This window comes from Nipponia nippon, unplaced genomic scaffold (assembly GCF_047370975.1).
Source record: "Nipponia nippon isolate SJK-2023a ecotype South Korea unplaced genomic scaffold, ASM4737097v1 scaffold_4, whole genome shotgun sequence".
NCBI lineage: Eukaryota > Metazoa > Chordata > Aves > Pelecaniformes > Threskiornithidae > Nipponia > Nipponia nippon.
Window position 1 is genome coordinate 96,547,049 of NW_028262358.1, and position 19,788 is coordinate 96,566,836.

At 37.4% G+C, this 19,788-nt stretch overlaps 1 protein-coding gene across 1 annotated transcript in view; it reads left to right on the forward strand.

The window, feature by feature from the left end:
- Positions 1 to 19,788, forward strand: part of EYS (EGF-like photoreceptor maintenance factor) — a 923,675-nt gene that overhangs the window by 131,210 nt on the left and 772,677 nt on the right. The window contains exon 11 of the mRNA XM_087776394.1: positions 9,953 to 10,206. Coding sequence (XP_087632520.1) covers positions 9,953 to 10,206 — 254 coding nt within the window. The remainder of the gene's footprint in view (positions 1 to 9,952; positions 10,207 to 19,788) is intronic.

Below are 19,788 nucleotides of genomic sequence, written 5' to 3' on the forward strand. Positions count from 1 at the left end.
TGTGCCTTTTTTTTTTCCTGGATATTGACAAAACTGTCAAGTATGTGCTTTCCTTAGGGAGCTGTAACATGCTGCAGATATTTGAAAATTAGACTCTATAGGTATAGGAAAAATGAATGGAAAAGGCTTTCTTCAATAAGCAGAGTTCAGCTACTTTTATCAGGCTTGAATTATTTATTTTTCCTCTACAAAAAACAGAATAACTAAAATCTCTCCATAATATCTGTGAATGTATTTTGAAAGGCTTTAATTTATGCTGTGTCCTGTACTTAGAAGCACTGTAATTAATATGCTTTAATGTTTCTATTTAGAAAAAGTTGCAATAGTGGACAAAATTAAAATAGAAGTAATTAAAAATTTCTTCCACTCCACCTCTACTTTTATAGGATTTTCTGTATTAATAACTGAAATCCCCAAATAAGCACACAAATACAGGTAAGTAATTGATTCTCAATATACCAGAGTTAAAAGGAATTTATGCCAAAGAGTCCTTACAAAGTATACATCCTTCCTTTTTGCCAGCTTGCAATCAACTCTTGTATCAAATTACTGGACCATATTTTGACATTTTGTTTGACTGACAAACCTGTGTTTTTCCTGTCTGTACCAGGAAAAGAATTCTGATAGAAGAACAAAGCCATGTTTACCTTACAAAATCCACTAGCATTTACCGAGAAATGAATAGGTCTGAAGACTTCTGGTAAAACAAGAACTTTTGAATTTAGCTCGCTAATCCAGACTCAGACTACTGACAGAAAACACTTAAGTCTTACTTTTTTGGTCTTTAAAAGACAGATTAAGTTGACAGATCAGCCTGTTTATTTAAGGAACAAGAAAACATGCCATTAAGATCGCAATCCTAGATGTGTTAGCAGACAGTTTTGTTATCAGAGAACCTGACCCCACAGAAACACAGCTGGTTATTTTGCAAAGACAACGTGCAGACTGTTTACTGTATAACACCTTCTCTGTTGACAGAGGATTGTTGTTTCTCAATGACAGTGAAGCATTTTTTAAGAGAACTGAACTATTCCTTCCTTAAAATTATGGTATTTCCCAAGAGTTATTTACTGTCAGCAAATAAAACAATTGCTATTTCCCATTTTCAGTACACCATTAAAACCAAAAGACTAGGAGAGGAAATGCTGAACGTAACTACTGTAGTCACCCAATTTTTTGAAAGACTCTTCCAATTTGCATTTCTATCCTAAAATGGGTATCATTTTTGATAAGGCAGTTATCAAGAGCTGTATTTGATGCAAAGTAGTTTCAGGAAGACATAAGAAAACTGTCAGCAGAATATATGGAGAATTAGATGTGTAAGTGCCATTAACAACACTACTGATATCCATTTTTAAATCTATTGTAGTCATTCAAAACATCACTTACCTTTATCTCCTCCACTTATTAAGTAAGCCAAAATGTTATGTATTAATGTTTTTTTTTTAAGGAAAATTAGTGTAAAACTCTAGACTTTTCTCCTAATTAAGAAATCTTAACTTCTAAACTATTATTAAACTCATAATTTATTGTTCCAGTGGTGGCTTTTTATAGTAATGCTAAGATGAGGAACGCATGGAAAGTATCCAGCTTAGTTTCAAGAACATCCCTTTCTTTTAAGGTCTCACATTCCACAAGCTGTCAGGTTTTTCCAGATCAGAAATCTCGTGGTTTAACCCCAGCTAGCAACTAAGCACCATGCAGCCGCTCGCTCGCTCCCCCACCGGTGGGATGGGGGAGAGAATCGGAAGGGCAAAAGGGGAAAACTCGTGGGTTGAGACAAGAACAGTTTAATATAAGTAAAATAAAAATAGAAAAGTAGTAATAGTAATAATAACAATAATAATAAAAACAAGTAATAATAGTACAATAGTAATACAAAGCAAGCGATACTCTCTACAATTGATCACCACCTGCCGATCGATGGCCAGCACATCCCCCCAAGCAGCGATTGTTGCCCCTCTCCTGGCCAATTCCCCCCACTCATATACTGAGCATGATGTCATACGGTATGGAATAGCCCCTTGGCCAGTCTGGGTCAGCTGTCCTGGCTGTGCCCCCTCCTATCTTCTTGTGCACTGGGCAGAGCATGGGAAGCTGAAAAGTCCTTGACCAGTGTGAGCGCCACTTAGCACTACTTAGCAAGAACAAAACATCAGTGTATCATCGACATTGTTCTCATCCTAAACCCAAAACACAGCCCCATTCCGGCTACCAAGAAGAAAATTAACTGTATCCCAGCTGAAACCAGGACAAGAAATAAGCACTCCGTTGTATGTAATTTTTCTACCTTTCTGTCTCCTTGCTATGGCATATTCTGTTTCTCCTCCCATTTTGAAATTACTGTTCCAGACAGTAGTGTCAATAGATGTATATTTAATATATGCAGAAAATTTCTTTGAGTTCAGGGTGGGGAATCACTCCAGGTGAGGGGGGAACTTTAAACTATGATATAGTATAACGTTCACTAAGGCTACATAATAAGAGCAACATAATCACAATAATAAGTCTAAGGAGTTTTACTCCTTTGGTTTAGTGAGCCTTCTCTTCTAACTAAAGTGGCCTCAATCACACTGACACAAAACCTCTTATTAATTCAAATGAATTATTGCACTTCCAGCTGAGTCTGTGCTGTTTGAGATATCATAACATAAGTTAATCAACATGTATTTAAAGTGATAACTTCTCCAAAGAATTACTGCTCCTAACACTGAGTGGATGGTGTAGCTGTTGATATGATGAATCTAGCACATATTATGCAATAGACCAATTGCATCCACACACGAAAAGTCTCAGCAATAGAACACAGAATAAAGTCTCAGCAATAGTAATAAAACAGTTAAAATTGCTATATACACACTTAGTTTCTACCCCTTTCCTGGTGTTATGCTCATCCTTCGCCTGCTCCTCTGGCTCCTGAGGCTGGCAGCTTCCTTCTGGTAGTGGTGGGTGAGTTGTCAGCATCTGGCATGCTTTGTCAGAAGAAATACGATGTTCATGACAATAGTTTCTTCTTCCTCATGCTAGGATCTATTGGTGTATTGGGAGCCTTGTGGCAGACATTGTATTGGAGGAGATAGTGATATTGAGCAGGCCATGTCTGGCAGTTACGCCACCTGCTTGGCCTTGCCTTTATCTAACAGTACAGCAAGGAAGTTCCTGTAAGAACATCCTTTAGGAACAGAACATCCTTTAGAGAAAAGCATCTCTTGACCTTTGGTCACATACACCTGAAAGAAAAAACAGGGAAAATTCATCACCTCAGTAAATATACAGTGCTGCTACATAAAAAAGTATTTGTATTTTCCTTTCAAAAGAACCTCTATTGTTTCATTATGTCCTCTGTAGTAGAAGAAAGAGAAGAACTGATTTAACATGGCCCAATAAGAAGCATTTAATGAATAACTAAAGTGGAAGAATTCTTCAAGGACTTGATACTCCTGTTTTAAAATCCAAGAGGGGTTTTATTATTCTTTTTTCTTCACTCTTGTAAATTTATTCCTTGCCAACGTTACGTTTCAGACAACCAAGATATTAACTGAAATAAGTCCTAATAGATATTTTACTGTAGTCTATTTAGTGAAGGACAGCAACAGAGGGAAAAGTCAGAATTTAAAATTCAATGTAGTTTCCATTATATCTGTCCTGTTTCTCCTGTTTCTTCAGTCCAGTCTATTCAGATGAAGTTCTACAATTATCATAGCCCCAGGAAAGCCCAGCAAGAAGTACTGAGAACTATTAGATTAGGACATTTGAAGAAGCTGCATTGTAGGATTTACCATTGTTTAAAAGGTCATGATAAATTCATATGTTTTAAAAAACTATTTTAGTCTACAGATATAGCTCTGAGGTCAGCATTTCACAAGGTTTTATGCCTGAAAACTTCCCATTAATAAGTTAGATTCAGTGTACAGTAAAGCTTGAATTGCCAACTCATTTTTCAGTATTGAGTATATAAATTTCAGTGTGTATAATTTAATCTTGAATTAATCTCACTAGAAAAGAGTAAAGCCTTACCTAGTGACACATTGTTAAACAAAATAGAATATTAAATTAGAATATTAAATAATAATTAATTAGAATATTAAACACTTCTTTGCATGATGCTAGCAAGACTATGAAAAGTAAACATAATTTAGATCACTTTTGAGTATCACAAAATTTAAAGCTTCTATTACTTTATTCATCCTTGACTTTTTCCATTTTCTGCCAGCTGGATAAATTAAGCTGTTTGATTAGATTATTTTTTCATATCTAATTTTCCATTTTCAAGTTTATTCATCCTATACTATATATGCAATTTGACTGCAGGACCTAGTTGGCAGTGCCATATAAAGTTAGTGCTATGATATACATATTTTTCTGTAGCAATTATAGGCTTCTTCCACTAGAGAAAGAGGAAAAATACTTTTCCTCGCTTTGCTACAACTCCAGAAGGTAGGTGAATATATGTCGCAATTTCTTAGGGAATATCTCTGTAATAAGTTATCAACAGCTTTTCTGCAGAGAATACAGGTGCTTACAAAAAGCCAAAGTGAAACTAAATAACCTTTTAGTCCATTTATGAATGTGTGTGCAGTTCATGTTTCAACTAGAAAACAAAATAATAATGAGTAAATGCAGTTAATCTTCTTGGACTACTCTAATAAAAAAACAAAACAAAACAAAAACAAAGTAGAGAGATACTGGAAAGTCTTTGCTAATGCCAAGCTTCAGTGCTCCTATGTGCCTTCTGTCTCAAGATGGAAAATAGCTGGGTCACCTCCTAGCTCAGATCAGCATAACCACATCTTCAGTCTGGTCTTTGGTTTTTTTCAGTCATTTTAAAGATTCGTCCATTGTACACAGTTATTTACTCAATGGCACAAGTCATAAATCTCTTTATTGCAGGCAGTCTGTAGTGATGTTGTGACAGCTGCCCTGCCTGGACTAACTAGTACCAACTTGCTTACCTGCACACCTCCTGTTCTAGACCTTCAGTGATAAAAAGTTATATCCTACTGCATATTGGTAGGAACATATTGCAGCTATGCCATAACCATCTGCATTTGAGTAATACGTTCCTTCTTAGACTAAATTCTATGCCTGACTTATCTGCAGCTCCATTTAACATTTATTTCATAGATTTCATAGGCATATCAAATTATTGTGCAATGTTAATGCTACGGACAAAAGAGGACATATGTGAAGCTAAGAAATTGCTATTCCTATTAATATTAATGCAAAACTTCATATTTACCTTTTCTTTGGTGCCATGCTCATCCTTTCAACGTTCCCCCAGTTTGTAAGGTTGAAATTTTAGTCTGCCTTAAGAATGTAGTTGGAAGGTGTCATTAGGATCTCCTGGTCTTTGCTGGGAGGTGTGTCCCCCTCCCCAAAGGGCCATTCCCAGGGCTGAAGCTGGAGCAGGGAAGGCAGCAGTCACTGGGACACGAAGCAAGGCTTGTACCATTGAAAGCCAGGTCAGGCCATGGCAAGGCTGAGCCCCTGCACTGATATGTCAGCACACAGCTGAGGCATCCCTCTGATAAGGGCAAAAACATGTTTCCTGAGCTAGGGATTCACTCACAAATAGAAATTCTGGTATCATATATATCTGTATACAAATTCTTTTTGAATTTATTGTAGAGAAGCATTTCAGCTCTGCAGCAAATGAAAACTGCAAATCAATCCATGATTCAAAGCTTTTGATATCATGTTCAGTATTTTAGTGCTGCTGAAGTATTAATGCAAGGTCATATTCATTAAAATCTAATGTGCTGATGGTATTTTTCCTACTACAAGTGTAAAAGACTTAATTACTTAGAGATCATTGGTCTTAATATTATTTCTAAGACAGTCAGGAAAAGATATTTGAAGTTCACCTATGTCAGTGTTATACCAGCACAGTGTTTAACAAAACTGTGTTCAAGACCCATTTCATAGATTGACTTAGAGATTAAATAACCTCTATTAAACATCCTAGATCATTTAGAATCTTATAAAAATGTTAAAGCTACAAATAAATGCAATCAGATGGTGCTACACAAAGCCCACAGAACTGCACTTACCCTATTATACATTAAATTTAAGAAATATGCACAGTTCAATCTGTATCTGCTTTGTACACAGTACTGTTGAATATATAATGCATTAATGTAGGTTGTAACTATTATATGTTAATGCTGTTAACAAAAAATGGACCAAACTTAAAGACCTGACTAGTTTAAACTTTTACTGAATAAAAATGACCCATTTTTCTTGAAAAATACACACTTTATAAAGTACAGATTTTAAATAAAGACTATTACTAACGTATTAATTTAAATATATTTTAGCCTTCCTTTGCAGATTTTCCATATATGATGTTATGTACTAAAGTTATGTGTAAACATTCCATTAGAATTTGATGTAGATTATTATAAATTATGTTTATAAGGAATTTGAACTTCTAGAATCTATCACCTCTAAACCTCAGTTTGGATTATAAACAATAAATGAATGATTCTTAGATGTTTTAATCTTCAACACACAGTAAGAAAGTAACTTGCTATTAAGAGGACTAGAATACACCTGTTTGCATTAACGTATGTGTTTGGCAAACACTAACAGAACAAATCCTCTTTCTGCACGATTAGTTTGTAGTTTTACATTGTTCTGGGCCACTGTCACAGATTTGGGCTTGAATAGCTGCTTAAGGCAGTTACTTTGCTTCACATGACATGAAGATCCAGTTTTAAAGTTATTTTCTAATCGTGTTTACACTGAAGAAAAAAAAAACACAACAGCTTCTGTATATGCAAGAAAGTAGTCACCTATACTTAATAGCTAAACCAAGCAAACTTTTCACACTGAAGTGACAAGAGAAAACTTCATTATTTTATTTTTTCCTGAGAAATAATATGAAACAAAGAGTCTAAAAAAATGAGAGCTTAATTTATCTGCTGCAGGAGATAAGCCATATTAAACTGAAAGTCATCCAGTTATAATTTCAGCAGGAAAAACAAAGGACATTCCATTTTTAGTTGTTTTAGGTTTTGTCAGACACTGAAGCACTGAAAAATACAATACTCATAACATCATTGCTTGTAGTATGGAATCAGAAGCATGACACTGAAACTGTAAGATTCTCCATTGCATCTGTTTCTATGTAGTTCTTCTGTGGTATCTGAAAGTAAGCTACGCAACTAGTAATAATAAGGAAATTATAGAAAATTCCTTCTCTTTATCGTCTCTTTCCTGTTAAGGAGAGTTGTAAATTAAATATTCTATTCAATATTAATGATAAGAGCCACATTTTCAAGGAATGATTGGATAGTTGCATTTTCACAATGCACACACTAATCATTACTGTAAAAAAATATTTTTTGACTGCATACCAGTTAATCAAGGAAATAAAGGGATTAATTGCACCAGAAAAATTAGTATGATTGTTTGCTGTTTCCATACTGAAGTTTTAATGTTGGAGGATTCAGAAACTGTGCAACTAAAGGTAACTAAAAGTGCACATGCTTTGCATGTTTATGCACAATGAAATTTCATGTAAATCAACATTTACATTGAGCTGTAAAGCAACTGTATGAGATGGTTCGTGTGAACTTCATTCCTTTAAAAAGTGAGAAACAGAATCAGCTGGAGCTCTCAAGAGGAGGCGAAGATTTCTCCTTTACTAAGGAATGACTGATGTTGGAAGAGAGAATACAGTAGCTATACTTACTTTAAGTAGGTACTGAAGTGCAGTAGCAGTGGATCTGTAAAGCAAAAATGGTGGTCCTGAAGAACTCACAACCAGATGATACAAGATATGGAGGGCTTACTACAAGCAAGTTCTATTTTGGTCCATGAACTAAAAGCCCATTAGCGGTTGGTGTGCATTAGCTGTACTCCAAGGAGCACATCTACTGATTTATTTTCAACTGAAATAAATCAATTTTACATGCTCTGATACTGGTCTGCAATGTGATACAAAACACTGCCGTTTGGAACAGCCAGGAAATTAATCATAGAATTTTTCTCCTCATCTGATCTAAAACAGTTATACAGATGCACCTTGAGACATGAGGGAGCACAAAGTCAGGCCTCAGGTATTATAAAAAAATTTCCTAGGGATCAAGAAGACACAAAGTTGACAGAAGTCTGACTGGGAAGCCTGGACCTTCCTGCAAGGAGCCAGTGGAAAGGAAAGCAGTTGATGTTTGTTTATATACATACAAAAAATAATACTTGTGACTCAATCACTTTGTGATTTTGCTGTTTAATGAATTAACCATTTTATTTTCTAATAGTACTTGGCTTTTCCATAGATTAAAAGCCTTTTAATTATAAGAAAATGACTAAGCTATCTCTAAACTCAGTCCACTGTAGACTTCCACATAACCACAAACAATATCTCCTTATAAAGATACATTCTTTACTGTAGGCTTCTTTTAGTCACAACATAAAAGGGAAAAATCACCTAATTTTCTATGTGCTCTGAAGCTACTCTTGAACTCTCAGAGCTGCACTAACGTCCACAGATTACCTTGGGAGGGAAAAAAAAATAATTAATTGGATTAAACACTATGAGCTATTCATTTTATACATATCCCTTTTCACCCTTCCTTTCTCTTCAGAAGTATTTCATTAATATTATGATAGATGAAGCTCCCACGGTATTCTGCCCTTCTCGATCTCTAGTTTGTACATAGACAAAGTTCTTTGGTCTTTCAAATTCTCTCTTGCCAAGAAGAACTGCAGGTAAAATTAGAGCCTAACTGAACAGAAAACAAAGTATACCACTGGTGGATATGGTTATAACTTCCTTAGTCCAAAAGTTATATTGCAAGAAGCTTTCATGAAATAACATTCAAAATAGCTACCATCATGCTATCTTTTATAGGATCCTTTCTGTACACAGAATCTTACACGGGGTCTTTTTCCTACTGACTTACAATTATCCTGTTGGAAATTTGATAGGGATATAAAAATATCTAAGTGGAAATTTCCAGAAGTCTAACATAAAAATGCAGGAATAATAAGCAAGGACTGAAGCAAACAGCCATATGAACATTCACTTCTGTTAAAAATAAAGAAAAAATATCTTTTCTGCCATATGGATCAGCAGAGAAAATTGCTATAATCAAGGCTTCCTTAATATGTTAGTTATTTCCAGCATCTAGATAACATCTTCATGGATCAAGAATAGGTAAGATTATTGTATGATTATCTCGTCCTGTATGAGGAGACCTCTGGACATGATAAGGAGAGGATCAGTCAAAGAAAATATTGCCAAGTACAAGAGATTTTCTAATTTTATGAACTGTGTATCAGCAATGAGATAATCCAGCTTTGTTTTCATTCACACATTAAAAAAAAAAATGGGAGAAAGGCATGACAGAGTCATCTCCAATCTTATAAAATTTATATGTTATCTTACATTGTGGGAAAAAAATATCGTGCTGAATTTCTTTGAAATGTATAGATCAGAGATTTTTTCAGTTACAGACAGAAATTGCAAACTTTGTTTCTAATGATAAAGCATTTTTATACTGATTTTATGTCCAGAACAAGCAGGATGTAATATTGTTTTTTCTCTTAGTGATCTTGTAGCAAACAACTAATAATTTTCAGAAAAGAAATTCTTAAAATGCATAATAGTCATAGTTTATACCAGCTTTCTATTTGAATATTGTCAAATGGAATTTATTTAAATTGGAAGCTTGATATTAAAAGCTATATAGCTACTAGTTTGTCCTATCTAAATAGATAACATTTTGATTACTGTGCAGTTCCATTTAACTGTTGCAAGCAGTCTATGTGAAACAGTTACTTAGTGACTAAATAAAGGTAAAGAAAGAAGACTGAAAAAAATTGCAATTCATTTGTGAGTAATTCAAAGTGAAAATATTGTTAACATTATTAGTCGTTATTGACCTATATATTCAAGACTGGTGTTTTTGTTGTTTGTTTTTTTCTCCTCTCATTTCAATAACAGGTGCATATGTCCCCTTGGTTACACTGGCACATTTTGTGAACTTGATATAGACAATTGCATTGGAAACCAGTGCTCTGAATATGGTTTCTGCCAGGACCACTTGCATAATTACAGCTGTAACTGTGTGCCTGGATATGAAGGACCCTTCTGTGAAGTTGAAGTCAATGAATGCTCAAGTTCACCTTGCAAAAATGAAGCTACCTGTATGGATTTAATTGGCCACTTTTCATGTTATTGTGCTGCTGGGTTCAAAGGTAAGTTTCTCTTTTGAAGTGCCTTGTACTACAGATATGATTGTCCAATTCTATGTAAGTGATGTTTATATAATTGATAAATAACAACTTTATATATATATATATATATAAATATGTATAAATTTTTGTGTTTGTATGACGTAACAAGGGTTTTAAATGAATTAGCATGGAAACTCTTAGATTGTGTCTCCTAATTGCTCCTCAGCTGACGTTCCCTCCACTAAATGTACAATTCTGAGCATGAGCTTTGATGCCATTGGCAAAAAAATTGATCAAGTTCCAAAACACAATTTTAATTGTATTATTTTTATTTCATTGTTATGCAGTCTTAGGTGTCATGAATTTAGTCATACACAGGCTGATAAGAACAAATGTTTTGATACAGAAAAGGAAAATCAAAGCATGAGGAGGAATGAGATCAGCAGTATCATCCCTCTGCATGTATGGAATATAAACAGCTATATTTGAGTGAGTTGTTCAGACTCCTCTTCTACTCAGCAGAGTCAGGGCATCTGCCTATCTTAGACAGTTGTTCTAGGATAAGATGGGCTGTAGAATTCTGCATTGGGTTATATGAATCCCACACAAGCTGATAACATGATTCCTTTTTGTCCTAATTTTCTGTTTTGTGTGAATACCCTGATACTCAGACTATGTGTGGGAGGCAGAAACTCATTTTGGATTCAGCACTCCCAACCTTTAGTCTGTATCATCCAGCACAAGCATTAATGTTCTGAATGCTTCTCTGTCATTACTGACAATCTGTGGTACACTACCACTAACAAAGACAAAAATAAATAGTGTAGTATGCACAGTGTGATCTGTACTAACTAATTGTTAATTTACAGCTTCCAAGTTGCTGAGGGCTCTTGCTCCAATTCAGGGAGCATGTGTAGTACTAGATTTGTAAGTTCCAGTTAAACCACTGATATAACACATGTATTTGGATCTTTCTGGGTCACTGCCAAAGTGCTGAGCTATTAAGTAATTATAACTTCAGTGCTAATTTTTCATTATAAATTCTGGCTAGCTACTTTTACTTTTAACATTTCAACACTAACATTTTTAATTTCAAATATGTTTATATTCATTTACATATATAGACACATTTATGTATGTGATATACATTTGCAGATTTGTTGTCCTCAATTTGAGTTGAGTATATAATTTCTTGGTCATTTGAATACACATTTAATAAAGGACGATATTTCCTCTTCGTGCTCATTTATAAATAAATGTGTAAAAAAAAAGAGAGGATTGTCCCTGAGGTGGCCTAAATTCCATTAAGAGAGCACAACTAAAGGTAAAAAAATACTTGGCTCACCTGTACAAAATCTAACATAATATATTTCCATTTCGCTGCTGAACGTTCAACCCTTATTTTGCACTTTGCTCATCTTCCCGGGGGATTTCAACCACCCCAATATCTACTGCAGGGGCAATACAGCAGTGTATAAGATCGGCTTGGAAGAGTCTCATGGGATAAAGCCCTGGAGGGAAGAGGGGCCCAAGAAAGCCTGTCACCTCCTCCAAGCTCAAAAGCAATTCATCTCAAAGAGCAGGAATTCAGGCAAAAACGCCAGGAGGCATGCAGAGATGATCAAGGAGCTCTTGGCTAAACTTAAACACAAAAAAGGAAGCACACAGAGGGTGGAAGCAAGGACAGGTAACCTGGGAGGAAATACAGAGACATTACCTGAACATGCAGTGATAAGGTTAGGAAAGCCAAATGCAGTTGAATCGGACATGGGATGTGAAAGACAACAAGAACGGTTTCTACAAGTACATAGGTGACAAAGGGAAGAGTAGGCAAAATGTGGGCCCATTGCTCAATGAGATGGGGACTTAATGACACCAGACATGGAAAAGTTTAAAGTACTGAATGCCGCCTTTGCCTTAGTCTGTACTAGTAAGACTGTCCTTCAGAAATCCAATGACCTGGAGACCAGAGGGAAAGACTGGAGCAAGGAAGACTTACCCTTGCTGGAAGAGCCTCAGGTCAGGGAATACTTAGGCAAACTAGATATACATAAGTCTATGGCCCCTGATGGTATGCACTCACAAATGCTGCAGGAGCTGGCAGATGTCATTGCGAAGTCACTGTCAATACATTTTAATTGATCATGGTGATTAGGAGAAGTGCCCAAAGACTGGATAAAAAAAAATGTCGTTCTTATCTTCAAGAAGGGCAAAAAGGAAGACCTGGAGAACTACAGGCAGGTCAGCCTCACCTCGATCCCTGGGAAGGTGATGGAGCAGCTAACCCTAGAAACCATGAATGACAAGAAAATCATTTGGAGTAGTCAGCATGGATTCACCAAGGGTTAGTCATGCTTGACCAACTTGATAAACTTCTACAATGACATGAATGGCTTGGTAGATGAGGGGAGAGAAGTGTATATTGTCTACCTTGACATTAGCAAGGTCTTTGGAACTGTTTCCCACAATATCCTCATGAAAAGCTGATGAAGTATGGGCTGGATGAGCAGACAACAAGATGAACCAAAAACTGGATGAATAACCAGGCCCAGAGGGTGGTGATTAGTGACACAAAATCAAGTTGGAGGCCAGTAACTAGTGGTGTACCCTGGGGGTCAATACTGGGTCCAGTCCTGTTTAACATCTTCATTAGTGGTCTGGCTGATGGGGCAGAGTGTACCCTCAGCAAGTTTGCTAATGACACAAAATTGGGAGGAGTGACTGATACATTAGAGGATCATACTGCCACCCAGAGGGACCTCAACAGGCTGGAAAAATGAGCTGACATGAACCTCATGAAGTTCAAGAAGGAGAAGTGCCAAGTCCTGCACCTGGGGAGAAATAACCCCAAGCACTAGTACATGCTGGGGGCAGAGAAGAACCTGGGGGTCCTGGTGGACATCAGGTTGAATGTGAGCCAGCAATGTGCCCTTGTGACAAAGAAGGTAAATACCTGGGCTGCATTAAGAGGAGTGTTGCCAGCAGGTTGAGGGAAATGATGCTTCCCCTCTACTCAGCACTGGTACTGAGGCCACACCTGGAGTACTGTATCCAGTTCTGGGGTCCCCAGTATAAGAGAGACATGGAAGTACTGGAGAGATTCCAGTGAAGGGCCACTAAGATGACTAAGGGACTGGAACACCTCTCCTATGAGGAGAGGCTGAGGGAGTTGAGACTGTCCAACCTGGAGAACAGAAGGCTTAGGGAGGGATCTCATCAATGTATAGAAGTACCTGAAGGGAGGGTGCAAAGAAGATGGATCTGGGCTCTTTTCGGTGGTGCACAGTGACATGACTAGATGCAATGAGCAAACTGAAACACAGAAGGTGTTGTCTGAACATCAGGAAATACTTTTTTACTGTGAGGGTGACTGAACACTGGCACAGGTTGCCCAGGGAGGTTGTGCAGTCTCCATCCATAGACATATTCAAAAGCCATCTGGACGTGGTCCTGGGAAACTGCTATAGGTGTTCCTGCTTGAGCACGGGGTTTGAACAAGATGAACTCCAGAGGTCACTTCCAACCTCAACCATCCTTTGACTTTGTAAACATGAGGACTTACTTATATACATGATATAATGGTATATTACTGGAAGGTATTCTTTTTTGCTATTTTATCAATACCAACGAGGTATTGTATAAAAGCATTCCCATAGAAGCAAATTCAGAGAAAAAAGAAATTTCACAATATTACTCATCTAGTGTAACTCATTTTCACATGTACTGAATATATTGAATTCTGATTTTTCATGGAGTATAAACCACGAACAATTAATAAGAGGCTGTTTAAACTTATAAAAATGTTATCAGTACCCTAGCAATTCCATTTGCATATAGTCTCCAAAGGTTTATGATCCTGGGATATTTTCCAGCACAGAACAGATTTGAAGTTTGGTCATAACTGCATGTTATGAATCAGTAAGAGTATTTTAGTGTAGTACTAAAAAACCACATTTATTCTTATCTCATTTCTTTTTCTGTGTGTTTGTTATGTCATTTATCTGTAATTCAATTTTTTTACATATCCAGATGTACTTCATTTTTCATCATAAATAGTAAATTCACTTTCAGATGAAATACCAAAGGCAACAGTAAATAAACTAAAGAGTAAAAAAAGAAGTTATTGTTGCTGAGGACTTTGTAGGTCTTTGGGGAACTATCATACTTTGTGTACTAGGATTCATAGATTTGCAAATAAGCCATAAGTTCCCAGCCACCAGTTTCGTTTCTCTCCTGATAATAAATGAATCCCTGGGTACTCTTTGATATAACATTAGAATCATTTTTTATTTCAGAAGCAAAATTTTACATAGACAACTCATAGCTCTCTCCTCTGTCTAGATGACTGATCAACATGATGTCTATCAGCATTTCTCAAATGCTTCAAATTCTATTAGCTAGGGACTCCTTAGGCACTGTGATGAGATTTGTCAACATGAAAATCATGATCTGATTTGGTAAAAAACAAGTTCATAAAAAATCCAAGGCTTGGATATTTGCACAGTAAAAACAAATACTTTGTAACATCATGTACCACAGTCTTTCCTTTTGAACTGTAAACTGTATTTGTGATGGAAACTTTAATATGGAGACTTTTTGTAGATGTCTGGAGTACTCTTCACTGCCTACAAGAGAATTTGGCCTATGTCAAACTTGGAAGTTTGCAGCATAATCTTTAAAAATGGAGTAAATAATTTTTTTCAACAAAATTATCCCATCCTTTGATCATGTGAAGGCCCTCTATATTGCTCTCTCCTGGCTCAGTTGTTCAAACATAACATAATTCTGTTCACCTTCAAAGTCATTCCCAGTCTATCCCTTCTTCCATATCTTTGTGTTAACTGTATCTCAAAACATCAGTGTTCAACATCAAATGATTCCAGCTTTCATGATGACTGGTATTTCTAAACAAATACCACTGTGCTTCATTTTTGGTTTAAAAGAAGCTCTTCTTGGAAGTATTTGAAAAAAGGTTGTCTTTATCCAAACACATCCTTCATTAAAACTCTTGTTTGTTTAGATGCCTACAAAAATGTGAAGACAGATGATGAGAACTCTAAGTAGATAGACAATATTGCCTCATTGGTTTCTCTTGAGGGTTAGTATCTACATGGTATTAATTTTATAGTTAAGATTTAGAAAATCTTTTTATTTTGAATATATACTGTATCTCACATAACAACATACCAATCCATCATTGCTTTACCCATGTGTAAGTAACAAAAAACAGTATTAAGTAGGCCTTCCAGTGGCTTTTTGAGCTTGACATTAATGTATTTTATATATGATGCTCTTCAGTATTCTCTCTTTTTGCCCAAAAGAGGAAAATGGCATGTGGGTATTTTTAATATCATTCTATTACTTTAAATTTCTGTGCTTTGGTTTTACTTTTTTATTCTACAAACACATCAGGCAAGTCCACTTAACATTTGGAGTATATCTGAGGAAGTATTTAAGTGTTTGTACTTTCACTAAGTTATTCATTGGTTTTAAATTGTTTGTATGTTTTTTAAATAGTTTCAACCTTCTGTGATAGATGTGAGCAGTATATCCTTGATGCCATTAAGAAAAACAAATCTTGAAGGAAAATACATGAAATTGTGTGAAAACCAATCCTTTTCAACACAAGTAAGTTTAGGAACACTTAAACCCTCATACAAATAAATTCTAGAACAGCTGACGGACACCCTAATACATAATGAAGATTGACCTTGTTAACAGGGAGCACCAAGAGCAAAGCTGCTCCATGATGGGAGTCATGAACCAGTATCCAAGGGTAACCCCAGTGCAGTCAGTGCCATCACTAAGCAAGACACAGTCCTGCAACACCTAAACAGGGTGAGCAGAACCAGGGGCTGGTTCATGGAGCAGATCATCTTGAGTGCCATTACACGGCATGTGCGGGACAACCCGGGGATCAGGCTCAGCCAGCATGGGTTTATGAAAAGCAGGTCCTGCTTGACTGACCTGGTCTCCTTCTATGACAAGGTGACCCGCTTAGTGGATGAGGGGAAGGCTGTGGATGTTGTCTACTTGGACTTCAGTAAGGCCTTTGACACTGTCTCCCACAGCATTCTCCTGGAGAAGCTGGCTGCTCACGGCTTGGATAAGTGCACTCTGCGCTGGGTTAAAAACTGGCTGGACGGCCGAACCCAGAGAGTGGTGGTGAAGGGAGTCAAATCCAGTTGGTGGCTGGTCACAAGTGGTGTTCCCCAGGGCTCAGTGTTGGGGCTGGTCCTGTTCAACATCTTCATTGATGATCTGGAGGAGGGGATTGAGTGTACCCTCAGAAAGTTTGCAGATGACACCAAGTTGGGTGGAAGTGTTGATCTGCTGGAGGGTAGGAAGGCCCTGCACAGGGACCTGGACAGGCTGGATCGATGGGCCGGAGCCAACTGTATGAGGCTCAACAAGGCAAAGTGCCGGGTCCTGCAATTGGGTCACAACAACCCCATGCAATGCTACAGGCTTGGGGAGGAGTGGCTAGAGAGCTGCCTGGCAGAAAAGGACCTGGGGGTGTTGGTTGACAGCTGCCTGAACATGAGCCAGCAGTGTGCTCAGGTGGCCAAGAGGGCCAATGGCATCCTGGCTTGTATCAGGAATAATGTGGCCAGCAGGATCAGCGAGGTGATAGTGCCCCTGTACTCAGCACTGGTGAGGCCGCACCTTGAGTACTGGGTTCAGTGGGCCCCTCACTACAAGAAGGCCATCGAGGTGCTGGAGCATGTCCAAAGAAGGGCAATGAAGCTGGTGAAGGGTCTAGAAAACAAGTCTTCTGAGGAGCGGCTGAGGGAGCTGGGGGTTGTTTAGCCTGGAGAAGAGGAGGCTGAGGGGAGACCTTATCACTCTCTACAACTACCTGAAAGGAGCTTGTAGTGAGGTGGGGGTTGGTCTCTCCTCCCTAGTGACAAGCGATAGGACAAGAAGAAACGGCCTCAAGCTGCACCAGGGGAAGTAGTTCAGGTTGGATATTAGGAAAAACTTCTTCACCGAAAGGGTGGTCAAGCATTGGAACAGGCTGCCCAGGGAAGTGGTTGAGTCTCCATCCCTGGAGGTATTTCAAAGACAGGTAGACGTGGTGCTCAAGGACATGGTTTAGTGGTGGACTTGGCAGTGCTAGGTTAACAGTTGGACTCAATGATCTTAAGGGTCTTTTCCAACCTTAACGATTCTATGAACAAGGTCTCTCACTATCCCTAGGACATCACAAGCAATGGAGCAGGTCCAGGATCCAGCCATGGAAGGAAGTTAGAAGCAGCAGAAGACAGGACCAGAGACAAAGCTACAATGTACATACAAGCAGTCCATCCAAAGAGAAAAATTACTTACAGTGTCTAAGTGTTACAAGTCCACCCTTGAGACAGGGCCAGAGGCAGGACTGGAAACAAACACATCTACAGAATAGCTCAGGCCAGATCTGCGTAAATACAGCTGAGTAGAGCTGAGCTGAAATGGAGATCAATGGGCAGGTTGTGTGGGAAGGTCCCAGGTGCAGTTGATCAGGGCAATTAGGGCCTATTAGTGTTCTCAGGGCCCTGATATCTGCTTATCTTAGCAGGGTCAACCTGAAATTATGAAATTATTTCTGCTAAACAAAGGAAGGAAATTGGGTTTAGTTGGTTTGTTCACACACCCTTTCTGTGTTTGAAATACCTGCTTACATTTCCATTCATACAGTTCCTATTTTAACAGGGCAAGGTCATCCTCTGACCACAGCTCATTTCTGCTCCTGCATCTCCAGCACCAAACAGGGCTGGGCTGGGTGTATAGCTCAGGGCATCGCGCAGTGCAGGCTCCGTGGGGGCTCTGGCTGGCTTTTTCTGCTATGGGAGACTGATTATCCTTGGCACCTTGTGCCAATGTAGCCTGCCGGTCAGATGTACAGCGTAATCCCATGGAGAGACATGAGCCGGGCTCTGGGCAGTTTACAGCTGAAGAGCCACAGACTTTCTCTGAGTTAAAACTCTTTCAGAAAAGCTAAGCCAGTGAAGTGGTTTAAGGCAACATCATATAAATCACTTTCAGTCTGGAATAAGTGTTCACAGAAAGTTTTACACTGTATGAAGTAAATAAATAAAAAATACAATTGTTTTGGATTTTTAACTACTGCAATTTCTTACACAGAAAAGACCTGGAATAAAAGGAAAATTCACCAAGTGTGTAGAACAACAAAGTTGAGAAAATCAAATATCAGTTAAGTTCACTAAGGCTGCACCTGGACTGTCTGTCTTGCTTTTTCATAACTGCATTTTCTGCAAAGTAAGCAGAAATGTTACTCAGGATGATACCTCTCTTACCTAACACAATAACTTATGTTGCTTAGAAAGCAACAAAGTTACACCATTTGTTCTCAGGTACATGACTTGAATGCTTTATATTTACATACATTTTACAGAATGGTGGACAGTAAGGCAGGAGTGTTGTGAAGACAATCTTCAAATATATTGTTATTGTTTTGGATACTTTTTGAACTGTAAAAAATCCTCTTGGCTTTCTCAGAAATACTTCATTAAGATTACATTAAGTAGAATTTTAAATCATTTGCTTTTCATCTGGTCTGGGAATAGAAAGATTCAACTTATGTCTTGAAGTAATATTTCCTCAAGTAAGGAGTTTTAGTTAAAAAAAAGTATTCTTAGACATCCTTTTATTAATTGTGATCATCTGTCTGCCTTTGCATTGTCAAACTTTATATTCCGTTATGCCTATAAAACAAAAGCTGGTATAAACAGTATGTAAATTAAACTTTGTATTTTGATATTTTTGCATGTGTTTTGTAATTCAGATAGAGATGTTAATAGTAGTGGTGGCAATTAATAAGAGATGCTTATATATAATGTGTATTACATTGAGAAAATAAGCTCTCAAATCAATTCCGGTTTTATTCTAATGTCTGAATGTTATATTTGAGAATTATATGAAGTTAAACTTATTCTGATAACAGAACAAAAATAATTTTTGTGGATATTCTGCAAAATCTAAAAATAGTTCAATTAGTCCAGATAAAGGGTGAAGTTAAGGTCTTCAAGTTAAGCAGAAATAAAACATCCAAAGTTTAAATCACTGAAAGGTGCAAACTTTCAATCTAGTGATCTTACAGAGTTGCTCTTACTTTTGAAGTGAAGGAATATTCATCGAGGCTTCATCCATTACATTTATGAAAGGAATATTTCTTTGTTGTTCTTTGATCTCCAGTTATATTTACCTGAGAACTTCAGAATGTCTCCATTTGCTGAGTAGCATGATTTTTTTTAAACAGAGTAAGTTACATCAGTAACACTGGTGAAGGACTAAATATCTTTGCCAAATTTTTTAGCATGAACCTACTCAGGTCCTTAGGCTCTTCTCAAGACTTTTGTGCTCCTGCAGAACAATCTGTCTCTTTTGTATCATCAATGTGCCTATAGAAAATGTTGCTGTTAAACACCAGGCCATGCAATTTGCAAGAGTGACAGAACTTTCCTAAGCAGCTGTAATTATTTGTTATATATTTTAACTACATTGCAATTTTATACAGGATAAAACGCACTATAGAGTTAATAGAAGTAGGATTGCCTCATGATCAGTTTTAACATTCTCTTTGTACTTCAGAATTCGGTGACA